The 18,915-nt window shown below is 47.3% G+C and overlaps 1 protein-coding gene across 5 annotated transcripts in view; it reads left to right on the forward strand.

The window, feature by feature from the left end:
* Positions 1–18,594, forward strand: part of CETN3 (centrin 3) — a 78,040-nt gene extending 59,446 nt beyond the window's left edge. For all 5 annotated transcript variants that reach the window (XM_085896322.1, XM_085896319.1, XM_085896324.1 and 2 more), the window contains one exon: positions 17,678–18,594. In XM_085896322.1, the coding sequence (XP_085752448.1) occupies positions 17,678–17,684 (7 nt within the window). In that variant the 3' untranslated portion in view covers positions 17,685–18,594. The remainder of the gene's footprint in view (positions 1–17,677) is intronic.
* The last annotated feature ends 321 nt before the right edge of the window (positions 18,595–18,915 follow it).

Genomic DNA, 18,915 nt, shown 5'->3' on the forward strand with positions numbered 1-18,915 from the left:
TTCATTTATTTTAAGCTCCAACCCCCGGAATTCGTTGGAATCGTCGAGAAAACTCTTCTGGTGTTTTTATTTCAAATTCCACCAACATTTACCTCTCCCTCATCGACCTTGAAGTTTAGCCTCAGTTTCTCGGGGCGGCTGACATTAGAACGACGACGTATCGACCTCTGATAAACTTTAAAACGCTCCTGTAATGTCAAATCGTCTTTTTTGATGTGATACATCGATCTGTGTGTTTGTGTAATGTGTAATGTGTATTACTCGTTCTTCTCTCCGCCCCTCCTAACAATTTTTTTTTCCAGGGTGAAACTTCAAGGTCGATGAGGGAGGGGTAAATGTTGTCCGATTGGAAAAAAAAAGTTCACCAGGAGAGTTTTCTCGACTATTCCAATGAATCCCGAGGGTTGGAGCTTAGAAAATTCGACGTTGATGAATAAGGACCACCCTATTAAACAACTCATTGATTTATACAAAACATGTGACTGGGTAAATCTTGGTTGAAAAGGTTTCATTATCTACACTTTATATGCATAAAAATGCAACCTCTTGTGTGCAACGTGACTTCCTTTTCATCCTCCTCCCCTTCCTCCTCTTCCTCCTCTATTTTTCCGATCCACCTTTACATTCTCACTTTGATCGTGAAGGTATTCACCTTTTGATTGTGAAGGTATGATTCATTCATTGACTGTATATTCAATACCCAGTTGGTCTTCACGGAGCTTCAAAATGTTTCAACTTCCTCTTTCTCCCATGTTGAATTCTATTAGAATTCTTTCCTCTTCAAAAGGCTACTTTCAAATAGATTTTTCAAACATTCCATCTCTAAAAATTCCAACTCTTACAGCTCTTTCTTTCTCCATTCTCTTAACTCGCCATTACTTCACACCGACCCAAACCTTTTAAAACATATCTCTGACTTCAATATCTCAAGAACCCCAATTTGCAATGGCTGTTCGTATTCCATCAATCGTTCTTTTTGACCGTCTTCAGTGTCAAACATTTCGCTGTGTCCTCACTCCTCTACTTCTATTTCCCCATATCCTACCTACCCTATCCCTTACCAGCATCCCACGACATGTCCCCTCCCTTGACTCCTCCTCCTCCCATTCCATCACGAACTTCCCCCTACCCTCCCATTCAAAACCTCATTCCCCCTCCTGTTGTTCCAACCTTAATCGTTTCCAAACCTCCTTTCTCTTTCCAATTCACCCCACCTCCTTAAATCTGCCTTCTCCTAACTCTTCCCCTGTTATACCCCTCTCTGTACCCCTCCCATCTTGCCCCTCATCCTCCCTACTCCCTTAGCACCTCTCCACTGTCCTCCGCTATACGAACAGCTCCTCCTCTGGTGTCCCAAACTGTGTGGTGTTAAAACACCTATGGGCTCTGTTCCAACCTAACAGATATCTCACTCTCTGAATGGGTACACTCCTCAATATCTTCCTGATGCTCTTCTTTTTTTTTTTCCTCTCATCACCCATCCCAGTCTTCCCACCCCTTAAATGTTGTTCCTCCCCCTGCTCACTCCCATCTTTACCATACCACTACCCAGTCTCATTCTTCCCCTCTCCCTCCTCCCCCATGGCCGTGCCTTCTCTCATCTTGTCCTCTCTCTCTCTCTCTCTCTCTCTCTCTCTCTCTCTCTCTCTCTCTGTCTCTCTCTGTCTCTGTCTCTGTCTCTGTCTCTGTCTCTGTCTCTGTCTCTGTCTCTGTCTCTGTCTCTGTCTCTGTCTCTGTCTCTGTCTCTGTCTCTGTCTCTGTCTCTGTCTCTGTCTCTGTCTCTGTCTCTGTCTCTGTCTCTGTCTCTGTCTCTGTCTCTCTCTGTCTCTCTCCCTCTCTCTCTCTCTCTCTCTCTCTCTCTCTCTCTCTCTCTCTCTCTCTCTGTCTCTGTCTCTGTCTCTGTCTCTGTCTCTGTCTCTGTCTCTGTCTCTGTCTCTGTCTCTGTCTCTGTCTCTGTCTCTGTCTCTGTCTCTGTCTCTGTCTCTGTCTCTCTCTCTCTCAGCTTCCTTGTCACCTCTCCCTCTCAAATCAGCTGCTTCTTCCCTTCTCAAAGAAAACGTTGCTCTCGTCCCCTTCCAAGCTCCTCTCACCCGTCTCCCTCAAATCTCTACCATCACCCTTCGCCCTCAACTCTCCCCTCTCACCATTCTCACATCAATCTCCCCCCTCACATCCACAAAGCTGCCTCCTTCCCCTGCCCCTCTCTCTTCCATCTCACTACTCCACCTCTTCCAATTTTCTACTTCCCTCTGCCCCCACTCATATTACTCCCCACTGTGCTTCATCTCACCACCACCTAGCCTTTCGTCGTCCTTCCCCTCAGCCTGCCCTCTCCACTAGCTCTTCTGCAATCTCCTACACACTGTCAACAGCTCTCCCTACTTCCCCCTCCCTCCCCTCTCTGGTACCCAACACCTCCTCCCCTTCCTCTTCCTTGTGGACCTCACACATCCGGGGAGCGCATGCTCCCATACCTGACCTGATATCCAGGGCCTTTGCTCTAAGCTGACAGATCTGATCTGACAGTGACGCCTTCACTCTTTCATTCCTCTTTTTCCCGCCTTTGGAATAAACTCACTCACTCTGTTCAATCCCATTCTTCCCTCCAGGCCTTCAAAACAGCTGTTCACCACCACCTCTTATCGTCCCCCATCCAAATCCTTGATCTTTTCTTCCCCCGTCAATCCACCCCAAACCCACCTCCTTCAAATTTCCTACTTTCCTTCCTGAAAGTCCCTGTAATGTCCATCTAGTATTCCCCGTGTTTCCCGCCCCATCCCTCTCCCTTCCACAGATCTCCTAATGTCTCTGTTCCCCACTGTTTTGTCCTTCCCAAACCCACCCCTCTAGTCTCATGCCCCCCTTGCTGTGCGTTGTGTGTTAGCCTTGACAAGGTATACAAAAAATAAAGATCTCTCTTTTCAGGTTGCCACTGACAAACCAGATATAATCTGCTCAACAGAAACTTTTCTCCTTCAACACTTCATAGTCTCTCACCATGGTTACTCACTCCTATGGTACGATAGACCTGAGACATCCTGGTGGCAGAGTTGCTCTCTTCATCAAAAACTATTCCTCACTCTTCTCCATGCACTGCCATCACACTCCCAGGAATACCTCTGGCTATGGCTTCCCCTTCGCTCCCACCTCTTCTTGTTTATATGTGTGTGTTGTACTGTCCACCAAACAGAAATGACTCCATTTACGTCTCACTCACCACCAACATGGACTAACTTCTATCCACTCATCCCAACTTTCTCATATGTGGTGATGTCACTTGTCATCATGCCAGCAAAGGACTTCTGCGACTCATTGGGACTGACACAATCTGTCAACTTCCTGACCCGGATCTCGGTCAACAGTACATCATATCTTCTGGATTTGGTTTTGACCAATTTCTCTGCAAATGTCTGCTGTTCTTCTTCTGCTCCAGTCCATTCATCTGGCCATTCTCAGAGAGCCACCTCAGTGTGGACGAGTCTGGCATTTCACTCAGGCCAACTGGCAGGGATGTCAAGCAGCCATCAAACTTCGAGTCCGATCTCCCATTTTTACTGTTTCTGACATAAACTCATCCTGGGAATTTTTTTCAAAGAAATTTGCTCTCTCGTACACACATTTATCCTATCTCATCTTCAGTTGTCATACCCTTCCTCTCACACATGGTACACTGAAGCCTGTGGTGAGGCAGTTGCCCTGAAACAACTTGCCCTCACCTCATAGAAGGCAAATCCAACCGATGGCAATCTCAATTCCTTCCACAAAGCTCAGAACAAGTGTTTGTTTACCTTCAGGAGAGCCAGGAAACAACATCTTTCTCAGCTCAACTCTGAACTCTCAAACCCGTCTCCCTCCTTCAAATCCTGGTGGTGTTTGGTTAAGTCTGGTTCTAGTGTATGTCCCCCCTCCATCCCCTCCATTACCTCAAATGGCTGCATAGTTGACACTGCACGTGAAAAGGCTGAATGCCTAAACTCTGTGTTTGCTTCAAAATCTTGTGTCCAAAACCCATCGCTTTCAGTACCCACCTTACTCAGTCACACCCAGCTGCTCCTGGACTCTGTGTCGTTTTCCCTCTCGACAAGGTGGAGATCTTGCTGTCAAACCTCGACTCTGGTTCTGCAACCGGACGAGATGGCATCAGCCCATGTGCTTTACCGCTTTACATAAAAAGGTGCAAAAACAGATCCCTTCAACAACAGACCAATCAGCCTGCTCCCAATCATCAGCGACGTCATGGAATCCATCATCACTTCTGACATTAAATTCTTCCTCTTCTCCAATGCCATGATCTCCAATCATCAATTGTAATTCAGTCCAGTTCACTCTACCCCAGACATGCTGCTTCTGCTTTCCCAACAATGGATGGAGGTCCTCAATGCCAGACATGAAATCAGAGCTGTCTCCCTAGATATATCGCGAGCTTTTGATACAGTTGAGCACCCCGCAATGCTCACCAAACTCTATTCTTATGGTATCCGAGGCAATCTCCATTCATAGCTCATGGACTTCCTCTCCTGTTGTAGTCAAAGCGTGGCCCTTAATGGCATTCTCTCATCTCTTCCTGTCCAAACTGGAGTTCCTCGAGGCAGTATTATGGGCCTTGTGCTTTTTCTTATCTTCATCAATGATCTCTCTGACTCTCTGGAAAATCCTCTTTATCTTTTTCTTTCAAAAAAAAACCTCTCAAGCTGGTCAATCACTTGGAACATGTCTTTCAATCCTGACAAATCTCACACTCACTATGTCTCTCTGAAAGGACCTTCTGGAACCCCCCCCCCACTACTTTCTCAATAATCCTCTTGAAGAAGTTCTGTCACTCAAGTTTTTGGGGGGTGGTGGAGGGGGGAGCGTCTTACTGTCTGCCATGATCTTTCCTGGGAAAGCCACATTTTCAAGCTGGCCTCCAAAGCCAGTCGCTGACTGGGCATCCTCCATTGTGTGAAGTCCTTCCTCGGCACATCTGAGCTCTTAACCACATACAAAGCTTTCACGCAGTTTGTTAGAGTCATGCTCTTCCCTTTTGGCTGGGGCTCCTGCCTCACACTTCGCTCGGCTTCACACTGTGGAAACCAAGGCTTTTAGGATCATTAGTATCTCCCCCAATGAAGCTGTCTTTGGGTCTTTCACTCTCTCACCGCAGGCAGGTCGGTGGTCTTTCTGACTTCTTCCAACTCCTCTCCGGCCATGCACCTCCTGCTCTGTCTCTGCTCTTTCTCCCCAACATTTCCACAGGGTGCTCAAGGTCTGCCATCAACCACCTTCTGGTGAAACTGCCAAATTGAAGAATCACTTCGTACTTTCCCTTTGATTCCTCTTTTTTTTCCCGCCTCTGGAACAAACTCCCGCTGTCTCTTCAATCCTGCTCTTCCCACCGGGTCTTTATAAAAGCTGTTCATCACTATCTCATATCTTCCTCCATCCAAAGCCATGATATTTTTCTACTCTCATTAATCCACCCCAAACCCACCTCTTTCAAATTCCCTGCTTTCCTTCCTGAAAGTCCCTGTAATGTCCATCTTGTGTACCCTGTGTTCCCCACCCCATCCCTCTCCCTTCCACAGATCTAATGTCTTTGTTCCCCACTGTTTTGACCTTCCCTCTCCCACCCCTCTTGTCTCATTTCCCCCCCCCCTTGCTCTGCGTTTTGTTTTTGCTCTCATATGAGCCTCGGCATTGTATACAAAAAATAAATAAACACTTGGAGAAACCTTTACTCGTTTTTTTTTGTTTTTTTTTTTCTCTCCAAGGAGCTATTCCGTTTTTCGGGAGGAGACAGACTGCATTAATGTGTGTATATATTGTTACGAATTTCGGTCTGCCCGGCGTGCGATCGGCCACGCAACTCGAATCGCGACCGCGTCACCCACCGGAACGGACAATTCACTCGTGACCCTCCCGGAACAACGCCGGGAGGTAGTCACGGGTGGGTCTTTCGACCTCACCACAATCGTGCCAATCGGCCTCCCGCGCAGGATAGGGTTGTTCGCCAAACTCGACCTACCTAAGTACCTGTGTGAGTAGTTAACCGGGCGATCGTACCTCGCTGCTGGCCAGCCTAGGACACGAACCGCTTAAGCGGTCCGTTCCGTGCTTCAGTGATAACCGAGCAGTGTTATCGCCGGCCCCGACGGAGGTGATTATTTACCGGGTGCTTACACCCCTCTACCAATTTCTTTCGTGATGCAAGATGGAACTTTCAAAAAAGGGAAAGGACACAACGAAATGGAGAACAGTTCAACAAGCACATTTATTGCACACTCAGACAAGCACGTATTTTACAGCCATACAGAAAAGCATGCACATATAACAGTGAAAGCAATGAAAGCAAGCAAAGGCAGAGTTACGACCGAATAAAGTGTCTTTATTTCACACGCACACTTAGACAATTCTACTTACAAGACGGCGCCACCACATGCATTTACACAAAAGCAAAGGAAAAAGCCACCCTCAAAGGCAAGGATGGCAGACAGGTTCATGGACCAAATGTGCGTGGAACCTGGATGAGCGGCCAGGTCCACGAGACCGAAGGGTCTTACCCGCGCCCTCGTGGCGCGATGGCGGGCAAGCCACGATGTCAGCGTAGCTGCACCTGGCTTCGTGCCCCTGGCGTGGCCGGTGAGCTCTCGCCGTCGATTGGCCCCATTCTGCCTTTCCCGTCTGCTTCGAGCTCCGTCTCCCGACTCTGCCCCACCGACACTGCCGCACCGACACTGCCGCCGTCTGCCTCTTCGAGCTCCGTCCGGTTCTCCGACCCCTCCAGACTGCCACTCCACTGACTTCAGACTGCCACTCTCCAGACCCGACTTGACTGCTGCTCTCCAGACCCGACTCGACTGCCGCTCTCCAGACCCGACTCGACTGCTGCTCTCCAGACCCGACTCGACTGCCGCTCTCCAGACCCGACTCGACTGCCTTCTCCAGACCCGACTCGATTGCCGTCTCCAGACCCGACTCGACTGCCGTCTCCAGACCCGACTCGACTGCCGTCTCCGGACCCGACTCGACTGCCGTCTCCGGACCCGACTCGACTGCCGTCTCCGGACCCGACTCGACTGCCGTCTCCGGACCCGACTCGACTGCCGTCTCCGGACCCGACTCGACTGCCGTCTCCGGACCCGACTCGACTGCCGTCTCCGGACCCGACTCGACTGCCGTCTCCGGACCCGACTCGACTGCCGTCTCCGGACCCGACTCGACTGCCGACTCACTGCTCTGCCGACTGCCGACTCACTGCTCTGCCGACTGCCGACTCACTGCTCTGCCGACTGCCGACTCACTGCTCTGCCGACTGCCGACTCACTGCTCTGCCGACTGCCGACTCACTGCTCTGCCGACTGCCGACTCACTGCTCTGCCGACTGCCGACTCACTGCTCTGCCGACTGCCGACTCACTGCTCTGCCGACTGCCGACTCACTGCTCTGCCGACTGCCGACTCACTGCTCTGCCGACTGCCGACTCACTGCTCTGCCGACTGCCGACTCACTGCTCTGCCGACTGCCGACTCACTGCTCTGCCGACTGCCGACTCACTGCTCTGCCGACTGCCGACTCACTGCTCTGCCGACTGCCGACTCACTGCTCTGCCGACTCACTGCTCTGCCGACTCACTGCTCTGCCGACTCACTGCTCTGCCGACTCACTGCTCTGCCGACTCACTGCTCTGCCGACTCACTGCTCTGCCGACTCACTGCTCTGCCGACTCACTGCTCTGCCGACTCACTGCTCTGCCGACTCACTGCTCTGCCGACACACACTGCTACTGCCACACTCTGCCACACTCTGCCACGAGCTGCATTGTGCTCGCGCTTATATAGGCCGGGGGAGGAGTGGATATGCAAATTTGTGGATCACAGCGGGTTCGGAGGCGGGGCTACACCATCTGATGCTCAGCCATTGGATGGAAGAAAAGTGGGCGTGAATCATTCTTGATCCGATTTCTCCTTCAAAAGGATCCCATTCACAACCCATGGCACGACGTTTGGTAGAAAGGTGAGGGTGGTGGGAGTTTGCTAAGGTGGTTTGGGAAGGGTGTTGGTGGTGGCAATTTGGTTGCTGGTGTGCGTCGTTTAAGAATGGCGGTGAAGCGATGTTTGCGGGGTGGAGTTGTGGAGGTAAAGAGGTGAAGGTGGTGGTGTTTGAGTTGTAGTTGTTTGGGAATGATGTTGGTGGTGGCGATTTGGTTGTTGGGGGATGATTGGTCCAAAATAATGATGGAGAAAAGAAAAACGGCTAACTCAAAGGATCACAGCCCTGTGAAAATGGAAATTCCCTTTAAACAACGGTGGGGAAAATCTAACTACACATATACTTATCGTCATAACTGATCTAAGGTCCTTTATGGTGGTCTGCGAATTTCCACAGCCGTGACAATGTATAATATATATATATATATATATATATATATATATATATATATATATATATATATATATATATATATATATATCTTCTTCTTCTTTCGGCTGCTCCTGTTAGAGGTCGCCACAGCGGATCATCCGTATGATCCGCATAGTGATTTGGCACATGTTTTACGCCGGATGCCCTTCCTGACACAACCCTGGTCGCCTCTTACGACACAGGGATATGGTATACCTATTTTAACCGGGGTATACACCGGCCCAGTATACTGGTACTCATTTCACCGACCTCGGAAGGATGACAGGCTGAGTCAACCCCCTGGTGTATTAATTCAGTGGCCCAACGGGGCTTGAACTCAGGACCTTTTGGATCCCAAGCCGCTGCCCTAACCACTGCGCCAACACCAGGCTACAATATATATATATATATATATATATATATATATATATATATATATATATATATATATATATATATATATATATATATATATATATATATATATATATATATATATATATATATATATATATATATATATATATATATATATATATATATATATATATATATATATATATATATATATATATATATACATACTGTATACACCTGGAGCATGACATTCGCGGGTTCCGTGTATCCGCGGTTGATGATTTCCGCCATGCTCCCTTGTATTGGCAGTTTTCACGGAGATTTTTTTTTTAAATGAGCCGTGGGCATTACAGTTCTAAAATGTATCTTCCATGAGCTATGCACAGTTCTTCATTGGAATTTAAGAAGGCATTTGATAAGGTACCTCGTAGGAGGTTGTTAGCCAAAGTGAGGGCTTGTGTCGTGGCTGGTCGGGTAGCTAATTGAATTGCAAACTGGCTTAATGGTAGGAAGTAAAGAGTTGCTGTGAGTGGGAGGATGTCTTGCTGGGAGGATGTAAGTAGCGGGGTACCTCAGGGATCAGTACTCTGACCATTACTATTCATTATTTACATCGATTTGGATAATGGGGTTAAGAGTAAGCTTTCCAAATTTGCAGATGACACAAAGCTTGGAGGTAAGGTGGATAGCAGAGGGGGGTAGTGTTCAGATACAGGAAATTATTGATACTTGCATAGATGGGGCAAAAGATTGGAGGATGTAATTTAACCTGAGCAAGTGTAAGGTGTTGGGGATGGGAAAGAACAATGAAAATAGAGATTACAGGATGCAAGGGGTAATATTGGAGCGTGTCACACAGGAGAAGGATCTGGGGTTGGTAATGGATACGGGAGGTAAGTCGGCAGCACAGTGCCAGGAAGCTTTCGGTAAAGCAAATAGGGTTTTCGGTTGTATTCGGAGGGGGATCATTTATAAATCAAAAGAGGTGTCAACATTGTACTGGAATTTAGTGAGGGCCACATCTAGAATATTGTGTGCAGTTTTGGTCACCACTGTTCTGGAAGGACATTAGACCCGTAGAGAGGGTTCAGCGTAGGGTTAACTAGATTGATTCCGGGCCTAGCTAGACTCAGCTATGACGAGCGGCTGAAGGAGACGGGGCTTTTTTCACGAGAAAGGAGGCGGTTACGAGGAGATATGATTGAGATGTTTAATGTAATGAAAGGTGGAGATAAAATAAGTGCAGATGAATTATTCAACAGAGTTGACAGTGATAGGACCAGCGGCCATAGCCTGAGAGTAAAGAAGAGGAGAGTTAAGACAGTAGCAAGGCAGGGGATTTTTACTCAGAGTGTAGTTAATGCATGGAATGGTCTCCCTGGAAAGGTAGTGGCAGCAGAAAAAGTAGATACGTTTAAATTAGAATTAGATAGGTTCCTGGAAGTTATAGAAATAGTGGGGTATGGGGATGTTGAAAGGACTTTTCAGGAGTTTGAGCATTGATGGGTGATTGTGTGCATGTGTACGGAGTACTGTTGGTAGGGGTCTTGTAAGGGGGGTTGTGTGGTTGTTGATGTGTGTTTTTAACCAAGCCCATGCCCCCTCCTCTGAGGGGAAGAAAAAAATACAAGAACTTAAACAAATTAAGTAATAATAATAATAATAATAATAATAATAATACTAATAATAAAAAACAATTATTTCATTAATTCAAAACATTTTTTTGCATTTTCTTCTTTGGATCTTTTGTAGATAAATTGGTATGGTGTTCGCGCAGGCATGATGGGCTGAATGGCTTCCACCTGTGTTAGATTTCCTTGTATAAAGCAGCTGGATGTACATACAGTACAATACTGTACGTACGCAAAAAACCTCTTCCACGAGCCATGAACATGACCTGCGTCCTGTACGTGTATTGTAGCTTTGCGGGATAAACATTGTTTTGTAGAATGTTTCACCAGTGTAACACGTCATTCACCGTGACATCATCCTCTGTTAATTACTTACAGAATGAAAACACTAACAAGCTTCTATTGATGAATCCAGTAATTACCAGGTTGCCACATATGGACATTACACAATGAAAACATTCAGCACATCTTTGTGTAAATCACCATCTTGCAACAAACAGCACCATCTGAGCTGTTAACATTATTTTAAGAATGCTCAGCATAATCTACCTGTAGTGTGGTGGCTTAGCCCAAATATTCAAAAGAATTGTGCATTTTGTGATACAAGCACCAAATTTGGCACAAATGTACATTAATATGTTGTGAACATTTTCAGATATTGGGCCACTTGAAATTCTCTCTTTATGTCCGCCATATTGGATTTCAAAATGGCCGCCACTTGAAATCTACATTTGCTATTATCTCTGGACGTAATGCAGCTATTGACTTGATTCTGGTATCTAAATGTATGTTTTTGGGGGGCAAGGAATCCAATGGTTGTGGCCATGGTTGTGGCACTCACACAGTGATCCGGCACTCACACATGATCCCACACAGTGGCCATGATCCGGCACTCAATGGATGTCGTGAGGAATGCTGTGGAACACCTGAATCCTGGACAGACGCCAGTGGTCACCGTTGATCAGCCACTGTTTGCTTTGGCCAAGCAGATACAGTGGAAGTGGCCAGAGAGCTATGGTGAAGACCAGATAGTGGTGATGTTTGGTGGCCTCCACATAGAGATGGCGGCACTGAGGACACTGGGGGACTGGCTGAAAGGGAGTGGTTGGGTGCAAGCACTTGTGCAACCCGAGATTGCGACACCAGGGACAGCAGACTCATTCCTGCGAGCATCCCATGTCTTGCGCACAAGAAGAGCACATCAAGTGACTGCAGCAGCACTGTACATCCTGCAACACCGTGCCTACAACCACTACTGTCTGGGAGAAACCAGGGATGCAGAGGACCTTCCGGAGTTTGAAGACTGGTGTTGCCAGAGAGGAGAAGACATCCCCCAGTTTCTCTACTGGGCAACCGTGCTGGAAGTAGAACTGTTGGTTCTAGTGTATGTGCGTTCTCTCAGGCAGGGATCATTAATGATGTACCTTGATGCTCTGACAGAGCTGGTCCCCTGGTTCCATGCACTGGATCACACCCACTATGCTAGGTGGATACCAGTGCACCTGAAGGACATGGCCGAACTCACCATCAAACACCCAGATGTAGCCAGGAAATTCAGGGAAAGCCACTTCACCATTCAGAAAACACAGAGGGTGTTCTCTTCAATCCCGATTGACCAGGCACATGAGCAGAATAATGCCTGCATCAAAGGAGACGGTGGAGCAGTTGGGCTCACTGACAACCCAAGTGCCCTACGTCGCTGGATGGTTGCGGGACCAGAAGTTGCCAGGGTGATCGAAGAATTCCAGAATGGGAACCAACACTGGAGACGGCAAACAGCAGACACACGTCATCATGATCAGACGCCAAGTGTACAGGCCTCATTTGTGAAAGATGTTTGCTCTCTCGTCGGTGTCATAGAGGAGATGGGCAACCCATTCGAGGAGGAGAGTCAGGATGTAGTCAAACTGGACACAAAGGAGATCGCAGATCCTGCTGCTGTGGAGACCGTGATTAATGCCAAGAGGATTGGCCAAGAGCTGTTCGAGGCTTTCACCAGAGACTGTCTGTTGGACAGAACAAAGGCAGTGGACACACCCATTCCTAGTAACACGCTGAAGGTGTTCAGGACTTCCACTCCAAGAAGCCAGAGCATAGGTCAGCAACAGCTCGCCTCCATCAAGAATGACCGTGAACTCTTCGTACGCCTGTACATTGGCTGCCAGACGAGGGATGGAAACCTTGAGGAGTTCTTTTGTCACGAGAATCAGGCATGTCCTCCTGCATTGCCTGATGGTGGAAGCCTCTGCACTGGTACCAAGAGTGATCTCCTCACATGCTTGGAAGAAGTCTCCGACGCAAAGACAGAGACTCCTGTCACAACCTGTATTGTGCTTGATGGAGCAGCCATCGTCCAGATGCTGAAGCCAGCTGCATCAAAGACCTTTGAAGAGTATGCACAACAGATCTTCATCCCATATATGTCCACGAAGCTGCAAACAGTGTCACGCCTGGATCTGGTCTGGGATACTTACCTTGCTGATTCACTGAAAGGTAGTACACATGCAAAGCGGGGACAAGGTGTGCGGAGACGTGTGGTGGCTGCCGCAGCCATACCAGGAAACTGGCAGAACTTCCTACGAGTGGACAGCAACAAGACCGAGCTGTTCAGGTTCCTCTCGGCAGCTCTCATGGAATGGTTTGACCAGGAGGACAAGCAACTCGTCATTACTGATGGAGAGGCATTGCTCAGCAAGCCACTACTGCCAGATCTGACCTCACTCGCCCCATGTAACCATGAAGAAGCTGACAGTCGGATGTTGCTGCATGCATCTCACGCAGTCCAGCATGGACACCATGCAATACTCATCCGGACTGTAGACACCGATGTTGTGGTGCTGTCAGTGTCCCTGGCACAGGAGTTACAACCAGAAGACAAACTGTGGCTGGCATTCGGAACAGGCCAGAGTTTCCGATACCTAGCAGCACACGAAATAGCAGCTGGATTGGGACGAGAGAAGGCTCGTGCACTGCCAATGTTCCATGCTCTAACTGGATGCGACACTGTGTCTAGTTTTCATAGACATGGCAAGAAGACTGCGTGGGCAGTCTGGACGGTACTGCCAGAACTCACTGAGGCGCTGCTGCTGCTGTCCTCTGCACCTCGTGACATACCAGACGATGCAATGCGCATCATCGAGAGGTTCGTGATCCTGTTGTATGATCGAACCAGCAAATGCACAGACATTGACAAGGCCAGGAGGAAACTCTTCGCAAGGAAGAACAATGTGCAGCTCATCCCTCCAACGAAGGCAGCTCTGGAAGAACATGTCAAGAGGGCAGTGTATCAAGGTGGACATGTGTGGGGTCAGATACTGCTGCCAGCACCAGAGCTCCCTCCACCAACCAACTGGGGTTGGTCAAGGACTGGAGAAGGACAGTACACACCTTACTGGACCAGGCTAACTGAGGCAGCTCACAGCTGCATTGAGCTAGTTTCTTTCAAGTGCAAGAAAGGGTGTGTGAGGCGCTGCAAGTGCAAAAAGGCTGCCCTTCAGTGCACAGCCCTCTGTGTGTGTGAAGGGGACTGCACATGACGATGAGTCAACAACATACATGTACTTGTGGCAATGCTGAACTTGTTAACATGACACTGTTTATGTACACGTATCGTCATTACCGGTATATACCAATCCTCAGATACCAATACACCTAGCCTCAAATACTAGACCATGTAGCATGTCAGTATTATACCTAAGACGTTTACTGAACAAAGACATTCTTTTCAAAGTATTGTGTTGAATCCAATATTTGCCTAGATAATTTCCAAATAAAATTATATAACAGACTGTGATAGATAATATTTAGTTGAAAATGGTACCATTGGATTCCTTGCCCCCAAAAACATACATTTAGATACCAGAATCAAGTCAATAGCTACATTACGTCCAGAGATAATAGCAAATGTCGATTTCAAGTGGCGGCCATTTTGAAATCCAACATGGCGGACATAAAGAGAGAATTTCAAGTGGCCCAATATCTGAAAATGTTCGCAACATTAATGTACATTTGTGCCAAATTTGGTGCTTGTATCACAAAATGCACAACAGGTTTGCTATGCTGCTACACTACTGTAGATAGGAAAGATGTCATGTCCTGTGAGTTAAAATGGAAACATTCAGCATATCTATCAGTATAATTAGCAGCCAGCTACATACAGACTAATTACATAATGACATCGCTCATCACATCTATTATCAGCTGCCGAATACAGCATCGCTCATAAAAAATCTCCCACAAACAATGCGCAGACTGCTCACCCAACCTGCAGTTACCCACAATGCACGTGTCAAACTCACAGGGGAGCGTGCCGCCAAGGCATTCCCTGCAGAACTCGCGATCCTCATCGAGGAGAAGGGGTATCTGCCAGAGCAGGTCTTGACCTGATGAGACCGGCTCGTTTTGGAAAAAGATGCCGACCAGAACGTTCATCTCACAGCGCGAGAGCAAAGCAGCTGGCTTCAAGGCTGCAAAGGACCGGGTATCCCCTCTCCTCTGCGCAAACGCCGAAGAGAACTTCATGGTAAAGCCCATGATGCTTTACCGTTCCCTGAACCCACGTGCGCTGAAGAACAAAAACAAGCAGTTGCTGCCCATGTACTGGAGGTGAACAGGAAGGCGTGGGTGACATCTGAACTTTTTATGGACTGGATCCATACCTGTTTCGTTCCTCAGGTTGAGAGGTACCTGGCAGGAAAAAACCTTTCGTTCAAGGTACTCCTGCTGCTTGACCGCACCTGGCCACCCCACGGACCTGAACGGTGCATCTTCATCATTTTGCAACGTTACTTGTGCTGTTTGTTTAATATGAACTTGAAACGGTACATGATGATGATGTTGTGTTTTGTTTCGTGGTACGGTACAGTAGTTAAGAGACTTTAAAATGCATTCTTCAATAAATTGGAAACGGCACCTGGTGGTGGTTTTTTTCTGTTCTTCTTTAATTAAACTGTAATCATGCATTTATGGTCGAAAACATTTTAAACTTTAAAAACTTTCTCCTTTGAACCAGGAACCGCTGTGAACCGATAACATTATCCCCCTTGTCCACATTGTACCAATTCCCCAACTTTGGTGGTGTTGCCATTTGCGGCCTTTTCACGAACTAGGAACCGCTGCGAACCGATAACGTTATTCACCTTGTCTCCATTGTAGCAATGATAAAACACTTGTGGATTTTTCCCCGCCACTCACGGATTTTTCGTGGGTCGGGAAATCCTCGGAACCTATCCCCCCGTTTCCCATTGAAACAATGTCCCAACATTTGTGGTTTCAACATTCGAGGGGTTTTCCCGAAACGTATCGCCCGTGAATGTCAGGGTCCTGGTGTGTGTGTGTGGTGTGTGTGTGTATGTATGTGTAAATTGTGTGTACTAGTACGTGCCCTTAGGGGCGGGCCCGTAGGTGCGTAAACGATGACTGGATTGGGGCATTATTTCAATTAGATTGGACCAACCGGATCATAAATGGCCATAACTTGGGAAATACCTGGGAAACATATTCAGGTCCCCAGCGTCAATTGTGACATCATATCAAATGAAGAAGAATTGTGACGCCCCCTCTCTCTCGCCCCCTCGCTCCCCCTCCTCTCGCCCCCCTCGCTCCCCCTCCTCTCGCCCCTCCTCTCTCTCCCCTCCTCTCTCACCCCCCCTTCGTTCTCCTCTCTCCCCCTCTCTTGAATTGTGACGCCCCTCTCTCTCACCCCCTCTTTCCCCCATCTCCCCCTCTCTTGCCCCCCTCTCCCCCTCTCACCCCCCTCTCACCCCTTCTCTCACCCCTTCTCTCACCCCTTCTCTCACCCCTTCTCTCACCCCTTCTCTCACCCCTTCTCTCACCCCTTCTCTCACCCCTTCTCTCACCCCTTCTCTCACCCCTTCTCTCACCCCTTCTCTCACCCCCTCTCTCACCCCTCTCTCTCTCCCTCTCTCACCCCTAGTCTCACCCCTCCTCTATTCCCCTCTCTCTCCCCCTCTCTCACCCCTAGTCTCGCCCCTCCTCTCTCCCATCCCCCCTCTCTCCCATCCCCCTCTCTCCCATCCCCCTCTCTCCCATCCCCCTCTCTCCCATCCCCCCTCTCTCCCATCCCCCCTCTCTCCCATCCCCCTCTCTCCCATCCCCCTCTCTCCCATCCCCCCTCTCTCCCATCCCCCTGTCTCGCCCCCTCTCTCACCCCCTCTCTTGCCCCCTAGTCTCGCCCTTCCTCTCTCCCCCTCCTCTCTTGCCCCCACTCTCATCCCCCCTCTCCCGTCCCCCTCTCTCGCAGATATTGGTCGACAGATAAATTGCCGTAACTTGGGAACTGCTCGTCCGATTAATATCAAACCTCGAAAAGGCACATCCGCGGGTCCCCAGCAATATTACTGGCAAGTTTCAATCAGATCGGACTGTCAGTCGTGCAAAATAAATAAAAGTAATAAATAAATAAACAAACATCAATTGTGACGTCATTCGTGATGTCATAGCACCGTGTCTTGTCATTGGTCGACAGGTAAATGGCCGTAACTTGGGAACCGCTTGTCCGATTAATATCAAACCTTGAAAAGGCACATCAGCAGGTCCCCAGCAATATTCCTGGCAAGTTTCAATCAGATCGGACCGTCAATCGTGCAAATAAAAAAAGATAATAAATAAATAAATAAACATTAATTGTGACGTCATTCGTGATGTCATAGCACCGTGTCTTGTCATTGGTCGACAGATAAATGGCCGTAACTTGGGAACCGCTTGTCCGATTGATATCAAACCTTGAAAAGGCGCATCAGCGGGTCCCCGGCAATATTCCTGGCAAGTTTCAATCCGATCGGACCGGTGATCGTCCGGTTATTAATAATTTGGGAAAAAAATTGGCATGAGAAGGTGGAACGATACGTTCAGCTGCCATATATACACCTTTTCAACACTGAAAAAGCAGTAAAATGGCCGTAACTTAACCGATTGATATCAAACCTCGAAAAGGCACATCTGCGGGTCCCCGGCAATATTCCTGGCAAGTTTCAATCAGATCGGACCGGCGGTCGTCGAGAAACGGTGGTCGCAGACAGACAGACAGACAGACAGACAGACAGACACACACACACACACAGATTGCTGGAATTATTGGTAGAGATATATATATATATATATATATATGGGTTATGGGAATTTTTAACATCTTATATATTTTTGAAAGAAACATTGTTCTTATGTTATTTAGAAGAAATGTAAAGATGTGTACCATATAATGTGACATAAATTAGACGTTTGCTGTCGATTTGAATGTCTGCATTGTCAGTCTTTCTTCAGCTAACATTTTCTTCTTGCCTTGTTTGCAGTCAATGAAGAGGAGTTTATGGCAATCATGACTGGTGATCTGTGAAGAGGTGGTATTGGGGGCAAACCATATGTTCGGTACATTAGAAAAAAAAAATGAACTCTGTTCTTGAAAATCTTCAGTTTCTGATGTGAGTACACATTGAACTGTGTTCAATGACTGGAACAGTTTTCTTGTTCCATACCGGTAGAACGTTGCCGCTTTTACAGCAAATGTGTACAAATTGCTTGGGGTTTTTAATCAGTGGTATTTGCGAATGTCATAGTTCACATAGGCGCTGGAATTGAACGTGATCAAAGGCGTCGAACTGTTGTGAGAAAGTGTTGAATACTAGTTTATTTTTGGGTGTTGTCCCAAGTTTGGACATGCAAGTCAGTGTTTAAATATGTGAGCAGCATTTATTTGTAGATGCTTAATATGTTTTCTGATAACCAGTGTTTTGGCACAAAATATGCAGCACCAAAATGTGTTGCTGGAAAAATCAATCCGTAAAGCACTATATTTGGATGGCATGCAAAATATTTCTTGCTTCGGAAGTCATTTTGTTGCAAGTTAATTTGTTTTTGGTTGATAGGTTTTAAATATGTGCAGACTTGCAAAGCAATAGGCAAATGAGAAAGAATGAGAAAGACTGAAAGAAAGAAAAGAAAGAAAGAAAGAGAAAGCAAATAATAAATTAGCCAGTGCTCAACATCTCATCCTTGTGTTTATTCGATGCTGATTCGGTGTCGTAAGTGAAGGCATGTAAGTTTCTTTAAATATTTTTTTCTGTGACTGAGGCACAATACCACACTGAGGAATGTGAGTGAGATATTGCAGTTTATGGATGTTGGTTGGATGTATTTTATTTTTTGTGAATGCAACTTTCAATAGAACAATGCTTGTGTAACTTGTCAATAAAAGCGAATGTTGATCTTCTTTCATATGCAGCACAAGGCTGTGGGGTAGCATTGTTGGTCAAGGGCATGTCTGCAGCAGTGATGTGATGCTCTCTGCTGGTTAGGGCAGGAATTTGTAATTTGTTTATTGTGCCGGCGATAGCTCGCCTACTCTTCGTGAAGGACTGCATAGGTGGGAGGAGGGGGAGGGTCTTTAATGTCCACCAACTAATTCTGCCAGATGGGACAAATGTTGAGTACAGTTTTGTTGTGAAACTAAAGTAACATTGGATTTTTTGTTTTTAATTGCTCTGTCGTGCCTAAACCTTTGTAGCTATGTGAAAGATAATATTAAATGATC

The sequence above is a fragment of the Eptatretus burgeri genome, chromosome 9 (assembly GCF_056783735.1).
Source record: "Eptatretus burgeri isolate ZD-2024b chromosome 9, Ebu_testis_v1, whole genome shotgun sequence".
NCBI lineage: Eukaryota > Metazoa > Chordata > Myxini > Myxiniformes > Myxinidae > Eptatretus > Eptatretus burgeri.